This window comes from Balaenoptera ricei, chromosome X (genome assembly GCF_028023285.1).
Source record: "Balaenoptera ricei isolate mBalRic1 chromosome X, mBalRic1.hap2, whole genome shotgun sequence".
Lineage (NCBI taxonomy): Eukaryota > Metazoa > Chordata > Mammalia > Artiodactyla > Balaenopteridae > Balaenoptera > Balaenoptera ricei.
Window position 1 is genome coordinate 38,270,222 of NC_082660.1, and position 22,860 is coordinate 38,293,081.

The 22,860-nt window shown below is 40.8% G+C and overlaps 1 protein-coding gene across 4 annotated transcripts; it reads left to right on the plus strand.

Annotated features, from left to right (window-relative positions):
* The first annotated feature begins 5,051 nt into the window (after positions 1–5,051).
* On the plus strand, positions 5,052–21,035 carry DDX3X (DEAD-box helicase 3 X-linked). 4 transcript variants are annotated; one of them, XM_059911909.1, is made up of 17 exons: positions 5,052–5,202; positions 8,147–8,204; positions 10,173–10,220; positions 12,179–12,311; positions 13,251–13,409; positions 13,474–13,588; positions 14,038–14,173; positions 15,292–15,377; positions 15,586–15,684; positions 15,794–15,954; positions 16,377–16,521; positions 16,604–16,748; positions 16,939–17,120; positions 17,213–17,330; positions 17,637–17,790; positions 18,054–18,193; positions 18,394–21,035. In XM_059911909.1, exons 1-17 carry the CDS (start codon positions 5,158–5,160, stop codon positions 18,471–18,473), a joined length of 2,004 nt encoding a protein of 667 aa, XP_059767892.1. In that variant the 5' UTR covers positions 5,052–5,157; the 3' UTR covers positions 18,474–21,035. The 4 variants fall into 4 exon arrangements, with proteins under 4 accessions (XP_059767892.1, XP_059767893.1, XP_059767895.1 ...); XM_059911910.1 differs by having other exon boundaries at positions 18,057–18,193; XM_059911912.1 differs by having other exon boundaries at positions 13,489–13,588; positions 18,057–18,193.
* Positions 21,036–22,860: the final 1,825 nt, after the last annotated feature.

Sequence of the window (22,860 nt, forward strand, 5' to 3'; positions counted from 1 at the left end):
AAGGCTCAGATGATGGTTAACATTTTTTAGTAATAAAGTATTTTCAAATTAAGGTATGTCCATTGTTTTTTTAGACATAATGCTATTGCACACTTAATACACTACAGTGTAAGTATAGTGGAAACATAACTTTTTTTTTTTTTGGCAGCACCGCGCGGCTTGTGGAATCTTAGTTCCCTGACCACCGACCAGGGATTGAACCTGGGCCCTCAGCAGTGAAAGCGCAGAATCCTAACCACTGGACTGCCAGGGAATTCCCAACATAACTTTTATATGCACTGAGAAAGTAAAAAATTTGTGACTTGTGTTATTGCAATATCCGCTTTATCGCGGTGCCCTGGAACCGAACCCGAAATACCTCCGAAGTCTGCCTGTATACGGGAGGATGTGTGTAGGTTATATGCAAATACTATGCCATTTTATATAAGGGACTTGAGCATCTGAGGATTTTGGTATTTGAGCATGGTCTTGGAACCAATTCCCCCTGGATACAGAGGGACAACTGTAATTCCAACACAAGGACTGCTACTCAGCCGTATCTGTGAGGTCATGGCCAAGTTCTACATCACCTGAGAGAGAAACTGCTAAAAATGCCCCTATTACCTAAGACACAGCATGTAATCTTGAAAGTATGTGACCCCCTTTGCTGTATTTCCAAGATTCTTTGTCTTCTCTCCCAAAGCAAGGCAGCCTCCTTGCCCCATTCCCTCCAGTTCAGAGCCTCTACCCAAGGCTTCCCTGTTATTTATTCCTTGTACTGCCCAGTCACTTTGCATGAACGAAGGCAGAAGGACACTGGATTTTCGTCTGAAAATATTTTTAGCAACGTTAGTGGTAGAGAAGATGCCCTCCAAAATAATTTTGTTTTTCACCTTGCCATCTTTGTGAGAGGAAAGCAGACTCCAGGCCAGATCTGCTATTTGGGAGTATAATAATTGTCTAAAACAAACCTGGTTTTGTATGTACCAGCTCTTGTCCTTGGAGAATAAAACTGTACAGCAATATCCTAGTGCCTAAGACTCCTCTTTTCTCTTTAGAACTTTTATCAGCCTTCATAGTAACATCTTCCTAATTACTGTAAATTACCTGGCATTGGAAGCTTAACCTGCTGTATCTGAAGTCACAAACAAACAAACAAACACTCAAAAAGGCAATTACACTTTAAAACATAAAAGGAGACTCAGTAGGCAACTGCTTTTACCTCCACACCTATAATTATCGTTCTGATTACAGGGGAGTTCCGCCCTCCTTGAACTTTATCCCCTATCCACACTAAAGGGAAGTGTGGGTCAGTTGAACCCAGAAGGCTCCCCGGACCTTGCAGAAAAATGACTGGCAATCATGAAGTTGATTGAAGGCTCTGAGGTTTCTGTCTCTTGGAATTCCTCTTATTACTGCTTTTCTTCAAGTTGCAGACTAGTATAATTATCTTTCTACAAGCTTTTAGGCTACTTGGACACATTATTTGCATCACGATAATGTGATTTCAGTCTATTTTAGTCGCAGAGAGTGGTGATGAAATTTACTTAAAGCCACGTGTGGAAGCAAAATAATGGATCTAGACCTGTTAACATGCCCCACATTACAACTTGCAGAGGCCGGGCATCTGCATTATCCACTCATCTTCAACATCTACTGGACCTCTGTGTGCCACACCTTGTACAGTCCTGGGGTGGGACAAGTTCCCTTCCCTCCGTGGGCTCACACAGAACTGCAGTATAACACAGTGAGTGTTACAGGGGAGACTTGAACAGCGAGTGCTCTGGGAGCCCAGTGCCAGAGCAACCCACTCTGCTGGGGAAGTTGAAACGATGGGGAGATAGACGTGCAAGTATATCCACCATGTACTAAAGTCTCACTCCTTTCATGCATGAGCCCTTGAATCCCAACCATGCAGAAAATATTTTTACTCTAACTTTATAGACGAGGAACCTGAGGCCCTAAGATGTCAAATAAGTTGCCCCCAGTCACACAGCTTGTAAGCAGTAGAGCAGTGATTTGAACTGCTAGTTCAAGGATCTACAGTTCCTAGGTTCTGGTAAGCTCTTGATGGAGGGGTGGGGTGAAGATGGGAATGGGGGTGGTGCAAATAGCATATTTGCTTCAACATGGGTGCTCAGCTTAACAATGCCTGGGAATGTAAGAAAAGGAGCATGTGAAAAGAGTTTCCCTGGTTTCAGCTTTTCTTCTTTTTAGGTCCCTTCAAATAAAATTTGCAAAGGCGAGCCTTGTGGAAAAGATATACAAATGACTGCTTAGTGGCATGTAACGTCATTCGGAGCTCTGTGAAAGTTGGCTCATTTAGCTACTTCAAGTGCGCCCAATCTTTTTCAGAATGAATGTGTTTGAAGACAAAGCTTTACGTTACCCTGCTTCCTTTCCAAATTGATATTCCAATTATAACAAAATAACAAAACACCCCGGTGGTTTGAACTGAGTAAGCCTATGAGCAGGGGGTAACTGAAAATAGGAAACGGCTATGTATTTTAATTTTTTTAGGTACTCCCATGGCAGTACCCTGTAAACCGGCTCTACTCAAAAGCAAAATAAAGCCCAGAACCTGGGTACTCGGTACATCCCATCGTTGCTATATGCGGTTTGAACTGTCGGAACTCACAGCTTTAGAATGTTTACCCTGGTCTATATGAAAGGGAAGCAAAACCAAGCAAAAACACACCTCACCCGTGCTCTATAAGAATCCATGAATCTTAGGGCTGAAACGGATCTTAATGATCATTAAGCTTAATAGTTCTCAAGGGGGCACTGTGGAAATGTTTTTTTCGTTGTTGCCATGGCTGGCAAGGGCTACGGGAAGTTAGTGAGCGGAGACCAGGCATACTAGATATTCTACAATCCTGGACAGTACCATACAGCGAAGAATTGACCCGCCAGATACTCACATTAAGTGAAAAACTAGTTCATCATGATATAAGCCTAGAACTAACACTATTTTACATATAAACAAAAGTATTTTTACCCAGTTTCGATATAAATACACTGAATTCTCTAGGAATGTAACTACTGTATCAACTGAGGGAAGACTACTGTGTTTTGTTTCAAACATTACCAAGAATTCGCCATTTTGGAAAATAAGGTCACCAATGGAGACGTTGCTTACGGTACTTGAGTTGTGAAAACACACTTTTTCAGTTTGCATTTGTGACTGCACTGGGGAGATATCATCATTTAGTGTCCTTGTGTGGGAGCATTCACATAAAATACATCGCTTTATTATAATTGCTTTTATTCTCCAGTTAGGTCCTGTTTTTTTAAAGTGTGTGTTGTTAAGTTTAGGTTATATTATCTATGATTTGTTATTTCAGTATGGTTAAAGGGTGCATTACAAAATACTCGTTATAAAAAGGAGTTGGGTCTTTCACAGGGTCATGTAGTCCAGCTCCTTTTATAGATGAGGAAATTGAGACCCAAAGCAGTTAAGCAACTTGCCCAGGACACAAATGTTATATTATCTCCCTATCTCGTTAGAATTTCAGTTTCAATTTTAAAAATTGGAAAGGGAGAAAAGTTAAGTGGTAGATCACGTAATGAGAACTAGCTATCTGAATTCTGGCAGCAGAATGATCCTTTGGGGGATGGTGGAAAACTCTGTATATTATTTCTGTCAGGCTGAGGGTCAGAGGAGAGGGGGGAAAACGTTTTTAAGAACCACGTTTGTGAGGCCGCTCGCTTAAAGCCACGGATCCACTAGTCAACACATCTTATATTTAAGGTTCTGTAGCACCGAGGCTGGGACTAGGGGTCACTTCCTCAGGAGGGGATCAGAAGAAGGGGTTCCTCCGATGGCAAAAACCCATTTCCTCCCATTCCCCATCCACCGCGGTGGCCCGAGGGTCACCCCGAACCCAGGCCGATAATGCTGTAGACTTCCTTAGTCACGCCCAGATTGCGCCCAGCCACAAACACCCCCGACTCCCTAGGAGAGCCGTTCTCCATCCCCAGGGTCCTCTGGCTTTGAGGCAGGCAGCACCACGCCGGTGGCCATCGGCCCTCAGCCGCTGGACACCCCGCAGGAGGAAACTAGGGGCCTAATTCAGCGGTCGTGCTGGCGGAGGGCTGGGGTCTCAGGAGGGTGCGCTACCACCCACTCTAGTTCAGCGCGTGACTGTCTCATTGTTTCCTCACCGCGGGGGGCGGGGACGCGCGCGACAGAGCGCTCTCGTTTGGGGGGGCGCGGGGTCGGCGGACTGTAGGGAACCTGAAGGGCTCTGGCTTTCCTAGGCGGTGCCCCCGCTGCCTAGGCAACCGCGCGGTAAAGCGTCTCACCACCTGCGCGCGCCGCCGGCTCCCCTCCACTCCTCTCCCCAGTCCCCTGGTCACCATCCCGCCCTCTTCCCTCCTCCTTCCTCTTTTTTCCCCTCCTCCTCTCCCCCCTCTTCCCGCCTCCTCCCTCCCTCTTTCCCCTCTCCTCCCCCGATTCCGAGCACTCTATTTAAAACCAGTTTCCTGCTCCATAAAATGGCCTCCGCGTTCGACACCTGCAGTCACGTGACCCGCCGCCCCCTGGGCTTTGGGCCTCTCTTTGCCTAACTCCGATTTCGGGGAGTCTGCCCGCGAAAACGCTAGGGCCAATTAGTTTGGAGAAATCTCACAACATCTCCAAGTCCGGGGGACTGAGAGAGAAAGGAGAGAGCGCTCCCAAGAAACAATGGAACTGCGAAAACCGGGGACGTTACGGAAAGAAAGGGGGAATAGGCCTGTATTAGATTTTAAGGTTTCCCAGCTGGCGGAAAGCGGGAGGTGAGGAATTCTCGCGAGATCTCGAGACCTAGACCTGGCTAGGGTAATAGCGGAGGACAGGGGAAGTGGAACTCAAGCGAACTAGGACAGCATTTGGCGCTCTCAGTGCCAAGGTAGGACGACGAGCCGGGGACGCGACCGACTAGGAAATCCCGCGAGGTTAGGACTAAACGAGAGTGCAGTAGCTAGGCAGAAGTCGTAGCGGCGGGAGGAGTGCGGGTGTGAGAGGGAGGGCACACGTCTTACGTGCTGACGTAGCAGCCGTTCCAGCGGGTATATTAGATCCGTGGCCGCGCCGTGCGCCTCAGAGCCGCAGTTCTCCCGTGAGAGGGCCTTTGCGGTGAGCCAAACACATTAGCTCAGCAGCGGAAGACTCCGAGTTCTCGGTACTCTTCAGGGATGAGTCATGTGGCGGTGGAAAATGCGCTCGGGCTGGACCAGCAGGTGAGCCGCAAGGAGCCTACCAGGGTTGTTGCCGCATGAATTCCCTCCCCTCACTTAACCTGGTTTGTGGCGCAGTGCTAGCTGGTATCCTCAGTTCCCATTTGCTGGGTCCCTCGGGCTGGTGAGTGTGAATGCCCCAGGGCTGTGGGGGAACGGGATGGTGACAGGAATGCTACTTGTAGCTGTCGCTGGGGCCCCTGCTTGGCTCGCGGTATTGTCCCCGGTCTGAGCACAATGGCGGCTTTTGTGTGTGCGTGCGCAGGCGGGCGGAGGGGGAGGGGGCGCGCGCTCTTGCGGAGGCGCGCACGCGCGAACCTCGACTGACTAGTGACCCTTGGGGGGGGGGGTGGCGCGGCGGTTCTCGAATGGGGACCTTTTTGGTCCTGAGGGCTCCGGCGCTCGCGGCGTGCGCGGCTCGGATTCCTGTCAGAGCCGAGCGGCGTTGGCGTGTGTGTGTGCACGCGCGTGTGAGCGGGAGGAGGAACGCGGCCCTGGAATGTGGGAGGGGGCGGCGCGGGGGGTGGCCTTCGCGCGGGGTAATGGCGGCGGCCTCCTTTGTGTGGTGTCGGGTGGCTGGGCGGCGCTGCGGCCCAAGAGCGGGAGAGGCCGGGCCGCCGAGGGCCCGGAAACGGGGATGGATGGGCATCTTGTTCCTCCCGGGCTTCCTTCCGCAGGCCTTTTTCGCTCCAGCCCGGCTTCCGCAGGCCGGGAGCCACGGCCCGTGAGGCCGCCTTTCCGGAGTGGAAAGTTTTGTGACGCAGAAGATTAGGGGGGGAGGGGGGAAGGAGGGGAGAGGGGGAAGGGAGGGAGGGGGGAAGGGGGGAAGGGAGGGAGGGAGGGAAGAATGGGCCGCTGCGTGCGCGGTGGCGCCGGGCTCTAGAGTTCGAGGTTGAACGCGGTGGGGAGACGTCAGGGGGGTTTGCGGCCGCCCCGCTTCACATGCTCACGGTAGTCACTGTGTGGCGATTTAGCCCAGGGCCGCGCGTCGTTTGGGGGGAGGGGGTGCCACGGAGTGTGCGAGTGTCCTCAGGGTTAGGCCACTTTGATGCCGGCGTTTGATTAGGGACCCGGCCAGAGGAAAACACCCGGAATGTGGTTTGGGGAGAAATAAACAGTTTTGTTGTTGACTTGTTGCTGCTTGTGGACTGAAATTTTGAAATAGGTCAGAGGCTCCGGGTCTGTCGTCTTAACCGGAACGCCCTCTTCTAAGGGTTTAGAGGTAGAGGAGAGGTTCTGGGCTGAGGTGGCAGGAAGTCTGCATCCCTCAGCAACAGTGGCACCGCGCTCTTCAGTGCGATGTTTGTTGCTTTTAAGTAAACTTCTGCCTACCACGAGCTCCGAAATTCTGAAACGAGGTCGAGTGACGCAAATGAATTGTCAGTAGACTTTAATGTAGTCGTGTGTAATATGTTTTTAAGGACTTAGTGACCTGTTTTGGGGGGAGCATTTTTTCCATTAATGAATCAGTTTGAATTCTCCAAATTGCTGACGCGTCATATGTTAAATGGAGCAGAGACATAAAAAATCTCTTATCAAGAGCATAGGCTGTTCCCAGTTTTAACATTTGCCGTGTAGGTAGTGCTGTATTTAAGATTCTAGGCAGGAATGAAATTTGTAATCGAAGTAATTGGAAAAAGTATGCAGAGTCGTTAGAATTAAGCAGCAAGCTAATTTCACAACTGAGAAAATTGCAATAACGTAATCCTAACAGTTTACAGTAGCATTTAGTGTTTGCCAAGTGTAAAATTAATAACAAAACGTACTGCAACAAGTGCAAAAAGAAAGTTTGTTCCTATTGTGCGTTAAAGTATCAGTCTGTTGCTGAGATAACTAGTGCCGAGAAAACATGACAGCATTTTTGCTGATAGGAATTAGGAAATGAGCTGCTTTACCATACTCACTTGTTTTCAAGATTTAGCATCTGCTTCCAATTTTCGGTGCCTCCATTGATGATGCTTGCAATTTGACAGTATAACCATGAGCTTTTAACAGAGAACTTAAACGTTATGGTATAGCGTATCACCTTTGCAAACAGGTGGCAATAGTGCTGTGACTGGGTACATTAAAAAAATGAAACACTGCTTTTGGCACATATAGTTTTCCCCCTATTGCTTGTAAATAGTTTGCTTAGTTATTACAGAATGCGACGAAGATAGATCTCTTTTTTAGAATGTTGAGGCTTTGAGCTACCAGTGTAAAGGGACGGGTAGACGTGGAGATAAAGGCAGTAAAATGTGTCCTACTCATTAAGGACACTAAATGCCAGTTGTGCCATTTATGTCCGAAGTGTTCTGAACTTAACTGTGAAAGTGGGAGAACAAGTAGGTACCTACTTCATAGGGTTGTGCTTAGTAGTGCTCAGTAAGTGGTGGTTATATTAATTTTTGTTCTGAAGAGTGCTACTCTAATTTAAAATATTTGTGCAGTATTTAGGGATAAAGGAACTACAAAATGGTCGATAAAATTTTTGTTCTGACATTCTTCAGGTGTGCTTTGTAGGTTTAAAATAATTCCAAGTAGAAAGCTGGGGGCATTGAAAACATTTGTTTCCAAATGTTTGGAGCTAAAATGAATCCAATGACTATTTGACATTTTAAAATAATTTAAATTTCTTGAACTTTTACTATGGAAAACATTACAGGGAAGATTCATTTTGAATGAATGACTTAAATTTGGACCCAGTTTTCTCCTGGATAGCACCACCATCTTGGTGTGGTACCTTCTGCAGTATATACAGTAGTACTGTAGTAAAGTATTTTGCATTTGCTTACAACCTAATTGTCTCCGAAGCACATTCCTAGTCACATTCTCCTTAAGAGTTTCACATCCCGGGTGAGGCAGACAGGGCAACTAGTGCTAGTAAATGCTAGAGAGCAAGACTAGTTTTCTCTTAGTGTAATATTTCTGCACATGGGCTGCTAACCAAAGTTTAACTCTTTTCTAGTTTGCTGGCCTAGACCTGAACTCTTCTGATAATCAGAGTGGAGGAAGTACCGCCAGCAGTAAGTAAAACATTTTATGGATTTACTGTGAATATTAGGGCTTTTTAAAAAAAATTATTTCATTGAAATACAGTTGATTTACAATGCTGTGTTACTGAGTATTAGAGCTTTAATACCTTAATATTTCGTTGGATTTGTTTAAAATTTAAGAATTTCTCTGCCAATTTTTACTGTGTAAAGAATTAGGTGGGTAGCATTGGGGGTTTTTTTTTTTTTTTTTTTTTTTTCTTTTTGGCCGTACCGTGCAGCATGCAGGATCTTAGTTCCCCAACCAGGGGTACAACCCATGCCCCTTGCAGTGGAAGTCCCACTTTGTGGTCTTTTTATAACAGAACGGAATAGTTTTCTTGAATGAAAACAATCATTAAGGACCTTATACAAAACACAAATTATCTCTAGAAGGGTTTGATTGTGTCTATTATGAATCCTGAGCCCAGCTTAAAGGTGATGGGAATGTGTATATCACTATTAGAGTGAATCTACCAGAATTAAACTGAATAAAGGGAACATTCACATTCATCAGCTACAGCTATCCCTTTCCCATGAAGAACATGAGACTTAATAATAGAACAAGGCTAGGGACTTCCCTGGTGGCCCAGTGGTTAAGAATCTGCACTCCCAATGCAGGGGGCCCGGGTTCGATCCCTGGTCAGGGAACTAGATCCTGCATGCCACAACTAAAGATCCCGCATGTTGTTAACTAAGACCTGGTGTGGCCAAATAAATAAATATTTAAAAAAAAATAATAGAACAAGGCCATAATGAATCTTGGGGTGGTGGTTAGGATTTTAAATGCTGAATTGTTGTATTCTTTTGAAAAGTTAGATATAGAAGTTTTATTTAATTTTTTTTTTCTTAAAAGGGTTTTTTGGATACTTGGTAGAGATTAGTATTAACGTGTAGGGGATCTTGGTGGTTTATTATTGGCAATAGACCTGCTTTTGGCTCAGGTCTCTTCCTACCCTATTAACCAAAAAGAGGAAAAAAAATGTGTATCGGCTGTATGTAAGGTCTAAAAGCACCATTTCTTCAAGCTCTCTTTGTTGCATAGTAAAGGGCAGGTCTTCATTTTTAGGCAAGGAGGGCCTCACTGGGCACAGTTACTTGTATTTGTTTTAAATTTCACTTTATTTGGCATGCTGAGAATCATTTAGGACTTGATCATTCTAATAGAGATCTTTAATAATTAATTCAACCCAGAAGTGAAAAAGTTAAATTGCAGATTAACTAGTAATAAAACAAGTTGACTTTACTTGGTGGATATATACATTATTTGCTTTTGATTCTCATCCATTGTCTAGGCTGTATTCTTGTGCATACAGAAAAACAGTTGACTTTCCTTAAATTCTGCAAGTCTCGAATTAAAATTCACAGTTCCTTGAAATCATTCCCCCTCTTGCAACTTTCCTATGTTACATATGTATTCTATGTCTTGGAACTTAACCAGGGTAGAAACAAAAAAACCTCTTAGTGGCTAGTTACATGTTTATTACTTTTGGGTTGTTATAGTAACACTTCTGCTACATGTTAAATGATTTATTAATGTTTGTTACATGTTTTTTAGGTTGTTGTAGTAATACTTAACGTTGTAACTCTTTTGTTAGTTTGTGACAATTCTCTGAAATCATAGCAGGCCTTTTAAAATATTGTGTTAAATTAACCACTAGTGACAAGTTAAATTTATGTATTTGTAGATTTCAACTATTAGGTTCCAAGTCAAACCTAGGGAAAGGGAAAGTTCTCCTTTCCCTTTTAAAATTCTACTTATTAACGCAATAACCCGTTTAAAATAAAAGTAGATTTTTTTTTTCCCCACTTCTCAATTTCCAAGTACATAGTCAGACTGGAGGACTATAGATTTAAAAAATTTCTTTCCAGGACTGTTTTTTAATAGCACAAATTTTGGCCAAAAAGCTTTAACTTAAAGTTTTATGGAATATGAAGTTTAACTTTGTTAATTTCTTTTAGAAGGGCGCTATATTCCTCCTCACTTAAGGAACAGAGAAGCTACTAAAGGTACGTCCTTTGAACAACTTGGTATACCTAATTCTTGCTGCATTTAGAAGTTGGAGCCTAGGGAAAATGAGACACCTGGAGAAGTCTGTAAACATTGTGCCTCACCTCTGCTACTGGCAGAACTATTTCAGATATTAGGGTTTACTCATTTTGGAAAAACTCATCTAATGTCAGACAGTGGAAAACTGCATTGCCTATGTCAAACTCTTCTGAGGCCAAGGGCATGGTTTTGTACAATTTCACTAGTCTTGTGCTTAACCTGTGTTTGTAATCATTCACAGCATGATTTCAATTTGAAAAAGGTGATTGGGCACCCATTACTGTGTAAACCAAACTGCTGCATAGTGATGACAACCCAGTTATTTCTGTCTTGCAGAGGTGCCAAAATGAAGATGGGGTTATTGGGGAATAGTTAACAAGCATTGGGCACGCTCCCAATAGATGGGAGTGATTCTCTGGCTTCATCTCCTTGCCTTAACTGCTTCATTTGAAGGGTCTTGTCTAAAAGGTATCACAACAGCTGGTCTTTTCCCATTAACTTTGTAAATAAGTGACAGAGAACTAGTATATGGCTCATATTATGGGACAATTGGACAATTGTTTGGGTGCTGTGTATTCCATAAAATAGGTGATCTGAGATTTGGAGGAAAAGGGGAAGGTCAGGAAAACTGAAGGTCAAGAAGAGGGAAGATAGTGGATAAGGAAGGCAGGATTGGAAGGGTGGAGAGTCCACAGAAGCACATGGTTTGCTGTCGTTTCTCCATATCCATAGGTAGTCCATGTTAGCTTCACTGTCCCTGGCAATACATGGAATATAAAATCTGTATTATAATTTCTTAGGTATCATATCATTGCTTTTTTTTTTTTTTTGGATTCCATAGGTATTTATTTGTAGCCAGCATTCACTTTGTCTACTGTAAGATAAACCCTATATCAAATGCTATTAATACACCATCTTATTTAACCTTTATAACAAACCATCTGATATTTATCATCAGTCCTGTTTTACAGATATCATATCATTGCTTTTATTTACTGTAGAGTCTTTATCGTCATGGGTGCTCATTTCTTAGAATGCAGTAGCTGAAATTGACTCCTGTGTATATTTAGTGCTTTTCTCCCTTCGTTGCAATGACAGGAATCAGCAGGGAGAGAGGCAGTATCATATAGGAGTTAGAGCTGAAAGAGATCTTAGAAATCTAACTCAGCTCTTTATTGGTAGCTAAGACTGTTGATCACCTGGCTGGTAGAGGCAGGAGGTGGAAGGAAAGTAACTTAACTTATAAACTATCTCTGACTGTTTAATAAAGTGTCACTGAAGCTAGTTAAACCCTCTACTTGTCTTTAAACCGTCTACCTGTTGGGATAATTTACACCTTTGTCATCCCCTCTTACTGAATGTTTATAGCTGTACCCTAGGAACCTGTCTACACTGAGTTGTGTAGGGATGAGGATTTTCCTTTTTTCTATATATTCCTAATTCTCATCTGGTAGTATGTACTTCATGTGAACAGAGCACTGTTCTTAAACTTTTTACTATTGAAACTAAGAAATACTGTATTAAACCAAGTAAACTGACATTCTTAATGTTTTAAATGAATGTCACTTTTAAGAGACATTGAAATAATGGTAACTCCTAGTAAACTCATTCACACTTATAAAATGAATGGAAGTTAAATTGTGATGGTCATGTAACAATACCATAATCATTGTGTTACAGGCAAAGCTATTGACCTTTTAGAAGTGGTATTCATTCAGAACATTTTCAGACTGTCGATTGCTTTGTTTAGTGCACAGTATATTCTAGTGCCGTGGTAGGAATATTTCCATTGTCCCTCTGGTCCAGAGATGGGATAGTCAGTTAGAGGGCTTCAGATTCGGAAACATGTTTTAAAGTATTGTCATTTTCTAAATAATATAATAAAATGGGTTTGCTTTTTTTTTTTTTTTTTTGGAAGGATTCTATGATAAAGACAGTTCAGGGTGGAGTTCTAGTAAAGATAAGGATGCATACAGCAGTTTTGGTTGCCGTAGTGATTCAAGAGGGAAGTCTAGTTTCTTCAGTGATCGTGGAAGTGGATCAAGGGGAAGGTGAGTGATTTCTTATTTTCTTGCCTTTTTTACATGTACAATACAACAATTTAGAAATTGGTATTATGTCTGTTTAATCATATTTATGTATTAACTGTAAGAGGTCTACTAAATTGAACTTGTTATTCAAGAATTAGAAGAACATGCCTTTTGGCATAATGAAATCAGTTATTTTTATATTTCTCTGGTTTTACATATTCTACTTAAAAGAGTTTTAGTGAATGGCCTAATTTGGTTGACATTTTCGTGGATATTCTATATGACGAGTTTTAAACACCTTATATTTTTGATTACACAAGTGTGGTGAACTGACCTCATGCGCCTAATAGCTGTGGTTAGTCCTCTGTGTCCTGATTTTTCGAAAACAGGCCTAAAACTAAAAACATCTTAATTCAGGTAAGGATTATTTTCTACCTTTTTATCCAAAGTTTGTCACACAGGTGAATTGTCCTTTAAGTAGCATCCTGATATAACTGGGACAATTGATATTTGGTGTGATACTTTCCTCTTTTCCCTACCACTAGAAATATTTGGATGAGAACATTTAAAGGTGTAAGTTATATGTTGGTTTCATGTGTATAAGACTGATTCTTCCCCCCCCCCGCCCCTCCCAAGCTTAGTTTGTTTTTATTGAACTACAGTTGATTTACAATACTCTATTAGTTTCAAGTATAAAGACGTGATTCAATTTCAACATGTATGACGCCTGTGTAGGCTGTGTAATAAGAATAAAGAAGGATACTGAATTTAGAAAATATGTAAATGATACAATCTGGTTAGAGGGCCTTATTTGTCAAATAAGAGTAAGCCTGAGCTGGACTGTTGACATCCTTGAAATGAGCCATAATGAACTTCTCTTCAGGCACAGTTCTAGAGTAGTGGTAGGAATCTGATAATGGTTAAATGATAAGATTCTGATTAATTGCTTGTGCTGTTCAGGTTTGATGATCGTGGACGAGGTGACTATGACAGCATTGGCAGCCGTGGTGAAAGAGGTGGCTTTGGAAAATATGAACGTGGCGGAAATAGTCGCTGGTGTGACAAATCAGATGAAGATGATTGGTCAAAACCACTCCCGCCAAGTGAACGCTTGGAACAGTAAGTTTTTGAAATGTATGTTAATTGTGATGAAGCCTTATTGGCTAGTATAACAAACTTACAGATCTTCTGATTTCAGAGAACTTTTTTCTGGAGGCAACACCGGGATTAACTTTGAAAAATACGATGACATTCCAGTTGAGGCAACAGGCAACAACTGTCCTCCACACATTGAAAGTGTAAGTATTTTTGCTTGACCTTTAAGACAGAGGGAAGTGTAAGTATTTTCACAGCACATCAAGATGAGATGGGCTTCCTAAAGGCCTATATAGACCATGCCTGCTTTGTGTTAACAATCTTTTAAAGTTACTCTAAAAGCCTGCCTCGTTGGTTTGTGGAAAGGGGGAGATTGAGTTCAATGTTACCATTACTAAAATTTGAAATAGAAAATAGGTCAGACATGGGAGGAACCCAAAACTTTTCCAGTGTAGGTTAAGCTTAGGGGGTTGTTGTTGTTGTTTTTTCCCCCTGCCCCTCAAAATGTTAACACGATAACTTTTATTTAAAGCAGCTGTAAACTAAAGTACAAGTTGGTTGATAGGGGTTTTTTCCCCCATTGTATTTGTATAAAGCAAAATGGCTCCAGGTAGCATTTCTACCTATTTAACCCTGATGAATTTCTTGATAGTTCAGTGATGTTGAGATGGGAGAAATTATTATGGGAAACATTGAGCTTACTCGCTACACTCGTCCGACTCCAGTGCAAAAGCATGCTATTCCTATTATCAAAGAGAAGAGAGACTTGATGGCTTGTGCCCAAACAGGTAAGCAGACTTGATAAAGTAAAAAGTTGTCCAGAATACCTTAACTCTGCTTGCTCTCATAAAACCAATACCAAAAAAATACGCCTGAAGTATCTAAGTTTCATGAGGAAGCTCGAGTCCTGTTTGTAGCCTGACTAGTACACTTTGATATAGATAAGGAGTAGCTGGATGGTATCTCTTTTGTCTTAGCCCTTTGTATCCTGTATTACCTCTAGTGTTTCCATTAGGGTGTCTTGGGGATAGCCTATAGAAAGTCATGACCCTGATATTGCTGCAACAGGGATAGGTTATTGTGATTGCAGTGGTGGGAAAGTTAGCACTATAACATTATTGTATCTGGGATAAGAAGGATAAGATTAGAGAATAGCTTGCGATCCATGGGAATGTGGCCAAGGGAAGGGTCCTTACTTCCCATCTTTTGGGAATGGGGGTAGTTATAGCCTCTGAATTGAGAACAGGCTTTATTATATCTGTGTGAGTTTGGCCAGTTTGAAAGAGTGACAAGATTCTCCCAATAAAAATATATGGCACTTGAATAATTTGGTATCTTTCTTTCCCTATGGAAGAGTGAGAATGTCATCCTTTATACATTATCAGTATGTACAGTACCTTCAAGGAAGTGTTAAAAAAATTGAAATTGACACCAGTTTTGAGACAGAATTCCTGCTCTCTTTGCACAAATGCGAAGAAGTGAATACTACTACATTGTGAGTGACCAGAGTTTGGTATACATTTTCTGTAAATGAACAAAATATTTTTTTGGATTATGGACCATGTGGTCTCTGTTGCAACCATTCAGCTCTGCTGTTGTATGAAGGCAGCCATAGATGATATGTAAAATTATTGGTCACAGCTTTATTCCAGTAAAGCTTTATTTACAAAGATACAGGTTGGGCCTTAGTTTGCTAACTCCTATTACAGATTGATCAGTTGTCACTTGGTATTTTTTTAATTAGCCATTAATTTTTAGAAAATTAATTTGGGAATAAAGTAAAATTGCTAATTAATTGTTAAGTTGTTGGGCAGTTAAAAAAAAAACACTGTCATCTACCAATATATATTCAAAAATAATAAGCAGGTTTTTCTGTGGTTAAATGAATATGCTTTCTTTTAAACAGGGTCTGGAAAAACTGCAGCATTTCTTTTGCCCATCTTGAGTCAGATTTATTCTGATGGTCCAGGCGAGGCTTTGAGGGCCATGAAGGTAAATATTTCTATATAAAGTGGGAAATGATTGTAGAACCTTGTAGGTAGCTGTTGAGAAAGCTTTCTAAATGACAGTAAGACTTGTATTCTAACCTATATAATTAGAAACAGTTTTTACATATCATCCGTGAATTACAGAAGGGAATTATGTGTAATGAACCTTTAAAAAAGGATGTTAAGAGTTTAACTTATAAATTATTTCTTAGGAAAATGGACGGTATGGGCGCCGCAAACAATACCCAATCTCCTTGGTGTTAGCACCAACTAGAGAATTGGCTGTACAGATCTACGAGGAAGCCAGGAAAGTAAGTATGCATTTCAGAGATCATCGGCTTTCTCATTGATTGTGATGCAGTGTTCTATGACCACGTAAAAATCTTGGCCTTAAAGTTGATAAAATTTCTTTGCTTACAGTTTTCATACCGATCTAGAGTTCGTCCTTGCGTGGTTTATGGTGGTGCTGATATTGGTCAGCAAATTCGAGACTTAGAACGTGGATGCCACTTGTTAGTAGCCACTCCAGGACGTCTAGTGGATATGATGGAAAGAGGGAAGATTGGATTAGACTTCTGCAAGTATGTTAATTTTTAAATGTGTGGAATGCATTAACTTAAAAAATTACTGGCCATTAGTTTTTTGGAACTTGTCCATAAATTTTAAGATGGAGAAGAGATTTATTTTAGTCTTCCAGCTTTTCCAGAAAGTTTGCTCATTGTAATTTTAATGTTGAAAAATCGGTGACATTTTAGTAGAGTCTGAGAATGACCAGACTTTGGGACCAGAGTCAAGTATAAGAGCTAATTTGGGTGTACTATCTTGGACCATTTATTTAGTGGCAAAGATCCTGTGCTTTGTCTCACGTACATGGGTCAAATTGTGTGGTGTGAGGAATTTAACTACCTGAATGAATAATTAATTGTGCTTATAGAAACAGCTGTATTAAAACTGTCTTTTCTCCTCAAATTCTAAACTGGATTTTTTTTTTTTTTCATGGCAGATACTTGGTGTTAGATGAAGCTGATCGGATGTTGGATATGGGGTTTGAGCCTCAAATACGTAGAATCGTTGAACAAGATACTATGCCACCAAAGGGAGTTCGCCACACTATGATGTTTAGTGCTACTTTCCCGAAGGAAATACAGGTATTGTTTGATGCTGCAAATCTTATTTAGTTAGGAATTTGTTTATCTCAATAGATAATAAAATAATTTTTTTTTCTTTCAGATGCTTGCTCGTGATTTCTTGGATGAGTATATCTTTCTGGCCGTAGGAAGAGTTGGCTCTACCTCTGAGAACATCACACAGAAAGTAGTCTGGGTGGAAGAGTCAGACAAACGGTCATTTCTGCTTGACCTTCTAAATGCAACAGGTATAATTTTAGCATCACTCTGGTGGTTTAGGTAATAAATCCATTTGGATCACCTTTATTGCTTTTCCTCCTCATCCAAAACATTCTGTTGAAACGGTCTATTTTAATTGCCTCTATTTGCAAGTTTATTAAGTGCAAAGAGAACCAAGCCACTCTTAGTGACAGAAACCTTGTAATATTTTAACTTCAGGCAAAGATTCACTGACCTTAGTGTTTGTGGAGACCAAAAAGGGTGCAGATTCTCTAGAGGATTTCTTGTACCATGAAGGATATGCCTGTACGAGTATCCATGGAGACCGATCTCAGAGAGATAGAGAAGAGGCTCTTCACCAGTTCCGCTCAGGAAAAAGCCCGATTCTAGTGGCTACAGCAGTATGTATAATACAATCTTACTCTCAAGGTCGCCATGTTCAACTATTTGCTTTCTTTTAAATGGACCATATGTAACAGAAGTTATTTTCTAGGTAGCAGCAAGAGGACTGGACATTTCAAATGTGAAACATGTTATCAATTTTGACTTGCCCAGTGATATTGAAGAATACGTACATCGCATTGGCCGTACAGGACGTGTAGGAAACCTTGGTAAGTGTGTGGTTACTTGATGGTGTGGTGGTTTCTGATTTTCAGTGTGATTCTTGCAGCAAAGAACTTTCAGGATCTTATTAGAAGAACTCCTATTTTCAAGGAATGCGATTAAGATATATCTTAGCAGAAGTGGAAGGAAAAGTCAGGGTTTGTTCAAAGAACTTTGAGTTGGTTAAATAGCAAATAGTAGTGCTTTTTTATAGTGCTGTTTTTTTAGTATTCTACTTAATACTCTAATATGAAAGTAATACTGTGCTACTTTATGGAAGACCTTAATTTATGTACTTTTTGGAACTGTTTTAGGCCTTGCCACCTCATTCTTTAATGAGAGGAACATAAATATTACCAAGGATTTGTTGGATCTTCTTGTTGAAGCTAAACAAGAAGTGCCATCTTGGTTAGAAAACATGGCTTATGAACACCACTACAAGGGTAGCAGTCGTGGACGATCCAAAAGGTGAGTTAACAAATGGTGTATAATGATGGGGATGGGTGCTATGTCCAAGGTTAACTTTTCAAGGTTATTTAAGTGACATTAAGTTGGTGTCAGCCTTTTCACAGCTAAGGCCTTTTAAAAATCACTATTAGGGAAGATAGGGCTGGATGGAATTGTTTGAATTGGAAAATCAGATATTGGTCATTGGGAAGTTTTAACAAGATTTGGGTTATCTGGTCGAAATTTCATCTTTATGTGAACTCTAACACATTTTGTCCTTGTAGTAGTAGATTCAGTGGAGGATTTGGTGCCAGAGACTATCGACAGAGTAGTGGTCCCAGCAGTTCCAGCTTTGGCAGCAGCCGCGCCAGCAGCAGCCGCAGTGGTGGAGGCGGCCATGGCAGCAGCAGAGGGTTTGGTGGAGGTAATGTTTATTTTTAACCTCATATCTTTGGGAAGGGGTTTTTTTTCTTTTCCATCTTTTTCAAAGCATAATTTAAAATATTGGGAAGTTCGGCCCTGTAGATTGCTTTCTGTAATTTTGCATCAAAAATAAAGAAGGGAAAGATTGTATTAAATAGTGGATGACTTAATTAATTTTTCTTTTTTTAAATCTTTCATTAGGTGGCTATGGAGGCTTTTACAACAGTGACGGATATGGAGGAAATTATAACTCCCAGGGGGTTGACTGGTGGGGTAACTGAACCTGCTTTGCAGTAGGTCACCCTGCCAAACAAGCTAATATGGAAACCACATGTAACTTAGCCAGACTATACCTTGTGTAGCTTCAAGAACTCGCAGTACATTACCAGCTGTGATTCTCCACTGAAATTTTTTTTTTAAGGGAGCTCAAGGTCACATGAAGAGTTGAAAGGAACAATCAGCAGCCCTGTTCAGAAGGTGGTTTGAAGACTTCATTGCTGTAGTTTGGATTAACTCCCCTCCCAACCCCCATCCCAAACTGCATTTATAATTTTGTGACTGAGGATCATTTGTTTGTTAATGTACTGTGCCTTTAACTTTAGACAACTTTTTATTTTGATGTCCTGTTGGCTCAGTAATGCTCAAGATACCAATTGTTTTGACAAAATAAATATACTGAACTTGGGCTAAAATCAAACCTTGGCACACAGGTGTGATACAACTTAACAGGAATCATCGATTCATCCATAAATATTATAAGGAAAAAACTTATGCGGTAGCCTGCATTAGGGCTTTTTGATACTTGCAGATTGGGGGAAAACAAACAACAAACGTCTTGAAGCATATTAATGGAATTAGTTTCTAATGTGGCAAACTGTATTAAGTTAAAGTTCTGATTTGCTCACTCTATCCTGGATAGGTATTTAGAACCTGATAGTCTTTAAACAAGCCATTCCAGTCATGATGAGGTGATGTATGAATACATGCATACATTCAAAGCACTGTTTTCAAAGTTAATGCAAGTAAATACAGCAATTCCTCTTTCAATGTTTAGGCAGATCATTAATTATGAGCTAGCCAGATGTGGGCATACTAACTATTACAGGGAAAGTTTAAAGGTCTGATAACTTGAGATAGGTTTTTAGGAGAATTCATCTACTTAGACTTTTTAAATGCCTGCCATAAATGAAACTGAAATGGTAGAATGGCTGACCACAGCAATGACCAGCCCTCATTAGGGCCCTGGATGATTTTTGGTCTAATAACGCATGCTAGTGTTGATGTTTTTTGGTCAAGAGGGTATGAACAGGAAGAATTAATGCAGCAGGCTTTATTTTAAATGCCGATTTACATTACTCTGTTCAAGCTGCGTTGAGATGTTAAACTGGCTTACTATAGACTTTGTAAAAATGGCTCCAGAAGAGTAACAAACTGAAATCTTTGAGATCACACAGGTTGGAAATATGTACATAACTGCACAAGGTGTCAATTCTGCTATACAGTGCAGTTTTAGTCAGTTTTAGTTGCATAGGTTTCCATTGTATTTATAGTCTGTTTATGCTAAATCTGGCCAAAGATGAGCATTGTCCACCACTAAAATGCCTCTGCCACTTTGAATTCTGTGCTAATTTTGTGGCCAGAATGCGGTGATCAAAACGCTCAATCTTTTTACAGTGGCATAGGAAGATGGCAAAAATTTCCTAAAGTGCAATAGATTTTCAAGTGTATTGTGCCTTGTTCTAAAACTTTTATTAAGTAGGTGCACTTGACAGTATTGAGGTCATTTGTTATGGTGCTATTTCAATTAGTCTAGGTTTAGGCCCTTGTACATTTTGCCCATAACTTTTTACAAAGTACTTCTTTTATTGCACATTCAGAGAATTTTATATATATGTCTTGTGTGCGTGTCCTTATACTTCCAATCTTATTTTGTCTCTTGGAGATTGTTGAACGCAGCTTGTCTAGGAAGGGGATGGGACTAGATTCTAAAATTTATTTGGGACCATGGGAATGATAGTTGGGAAGAAAACTATTTGCACACGACAGATTTCTAGATACTTTTTGCTGCTAGTTTTATGTAATATTTATTGAACATTTTGACAAATATTTATTTTTGTAAGCCTAAAAGTGATTCTTTGAAAGTTTAAAGAAACTTGACCAAAAGACAGTACAAAAACACTGGCACTTGAATGTTGAATGTCACCGTATGCGTGAAATTATATATTTCGGGGTAGTGTGAGCTTTTAATGTTAAGTCATATTAAACTCTTAAGTCAAATTAAGCAGACCCGGCATTGGCAGTGTAGCCATAACTTTCTGATGTTAGTAAAAATAAAATTGGCGACTTTAAATTGAATCATGCCAAGGTTTTGATACACTTGTCTTAAGATATTAATGAAACACTTCAAAACACTGATACGAAGTGTCCAGATTCTCAGATATTGTGTGAGTTTTGTTTCGTTGTGTGTATTTTTTTTTTTTTTCAGTGAATGTCTGGCTCATTGCAATCCTCAAACATGTGGTTATCTTTGTTGTATTGGCATAATCAGTGACTTGTACATTCAGTGATAGCATTTGAGCAAGTTTTATCAGCAAGCAATATTTTCAGTTATAAGGTTTCAAAAATCACATAAGATGGATTTAAACTTGCTGAATGTGAAGATTGAACCTCAAGTCACTGTAGCTTTAGTAATTGCTTATTGTATTAGTTTAGATGCTAGCACTGCATGTGCTGTGCATATTCTGATTTTATTAAAATAAAAAGTTGAACTGCACAGTTTCTTTTGTTGTTGTCAATTGTGGTTTATTATTAGAGGTGAAAATAAAGTTGTGCTCTTGCCTGAAGAGTTAGTTGTAAGATGTAATTTTTTGGGTTGCCATCCAGTGCTGATTTTGAAATGCCTCCTGGATACAGAATTACTCTGGTGCAATTTTAATAAATGACGAAGATGGTGTGTGTTTGGAGTAGAGTGAAAAAAGGATTTTTGTAATAGATGGAAATCTAAAAGGTTCTTATTATACACCTTATTGATTATAGTTTGAAATTTATGGGGGGGGAATCTCTGTTCTTGGAAGCACTTGATACAAAGGATGGTTGAACAGTGGAAAAATGAATTGGGTAAAAATCAAATGTATTAGTAATCTAACAAGTGTGGTAAGTACTTAGGGATAAGAATGTATTTGGGGTCAGGTTGATAGAGATGGCCTGGGTGTGCCTTGTCTACCTTTAGTTTTATTTGCTGACATCCAGTTTCACCACACATTGCTGCAGGCAGCTGCTGCCAGTTAACAGGAGATGATACGAGAGCCTTAACTGGATAACTTCTAACAAGTTGTGATGAACCAAATTAAACGGTTATTCTGGTTTTGGGGGTCAAAAATGGTCAAATGTTGGCAATTTGGTATGGCTTCACTTAATGAAAGTACATGTATTCACCTTTTGTTGCAGTTTTGAGTTCTAGTTTTACAGTATGATTAACTTTTTTGCATTGTAAAGACATACTTGGTTCTGGATAGTTATATTTTCGGAGCTTATCAGTTGTAATTTCAGAGCAGCAAGCCTAAATTTGTAGGGCAGAATTTTGGAGCATAATATGCTATACTGATTTTGGAGATAGGAAGGTAGTTGAGTCAACTTAATCGAAAGCGTGGAAAGAGGTTGCCTTAGAATGGCAAGATGGAAAAGAGTCAAATGGCTGAAGGTGGTTCAAATAGAGTGAAATTGGATTCTAAGCGTGGTTCACTGGCCCTTTTATGTAAATTATGAGGAGTGAACACTTAAGATAACTGCTCTGGAGGAACTGCCTAAATTCTTGAGATTATTTCTAGTCTAGCAGATGTTTACCCAAGTTTATTAACATTTCTGTAGATACTTAAATACATAAATTCATTATTTCCCCACTTTTAAAGTGTTCCTGGGTTCGTTCCATCTCTCAGCTGAATTTCAACATCATAATATTTTTCAAAAAACGATTTACAGGGGTCATGTTTGAAAATATCCAGTGTCTTGATGCTTAGACATAAATTTGTTCCGATGGCTTTTTTTCTTGCCCTTTTTTTTTTTTTTTTTTTTTAATAGCTACTTTATTTATTTATTTATTTATTTATTTATTTTGGCTGTGTTGGGTCTTCGGTTCGTGCGAGGGCTTTCTCCAGCTGCGGCAAGCGGGGGCCACTCTTCATCGCGGTGCGGGGACCGCTCTTCATCGCGGTGCGCGGGCCTTTCACTATCGCGGCCCCCCCCGTTGCGGGGCACAGGCTCCAGACGCGCAGGCTCAGCAGTTGTGGCTCACGGGCCCAGCCGCTCCGCGGCATGTGGGATCTTCCCAGACCAGGGCTCGAACCCGTGTCCCCTGCATTAGCAGGCAGATTCTCAACCACTGCGCCACCAGGGAAGCCCTTTCTTGCCCTTTTTAAGTGACCCGGTTGAAGTGGTCACAGGTGCATTCTGAAGTTCAGTAACTTAAGATATCTGGGTGTTGACTGCTCTTAATCCCCCTCTCCACCAGATTGCAGAGATTTCATTCACTGCAGTTACGGGTTCAGTTTGGGATTTTTTTTTTTTTCCTCAACATTTCTGTTCTCATTGAACACGATTCTGGGTATGTTTTAAACTGCTTTGCTGCTGCTTCTCATGTCAGTTTATAGTCTACTTTTCAGCATGTTTAGT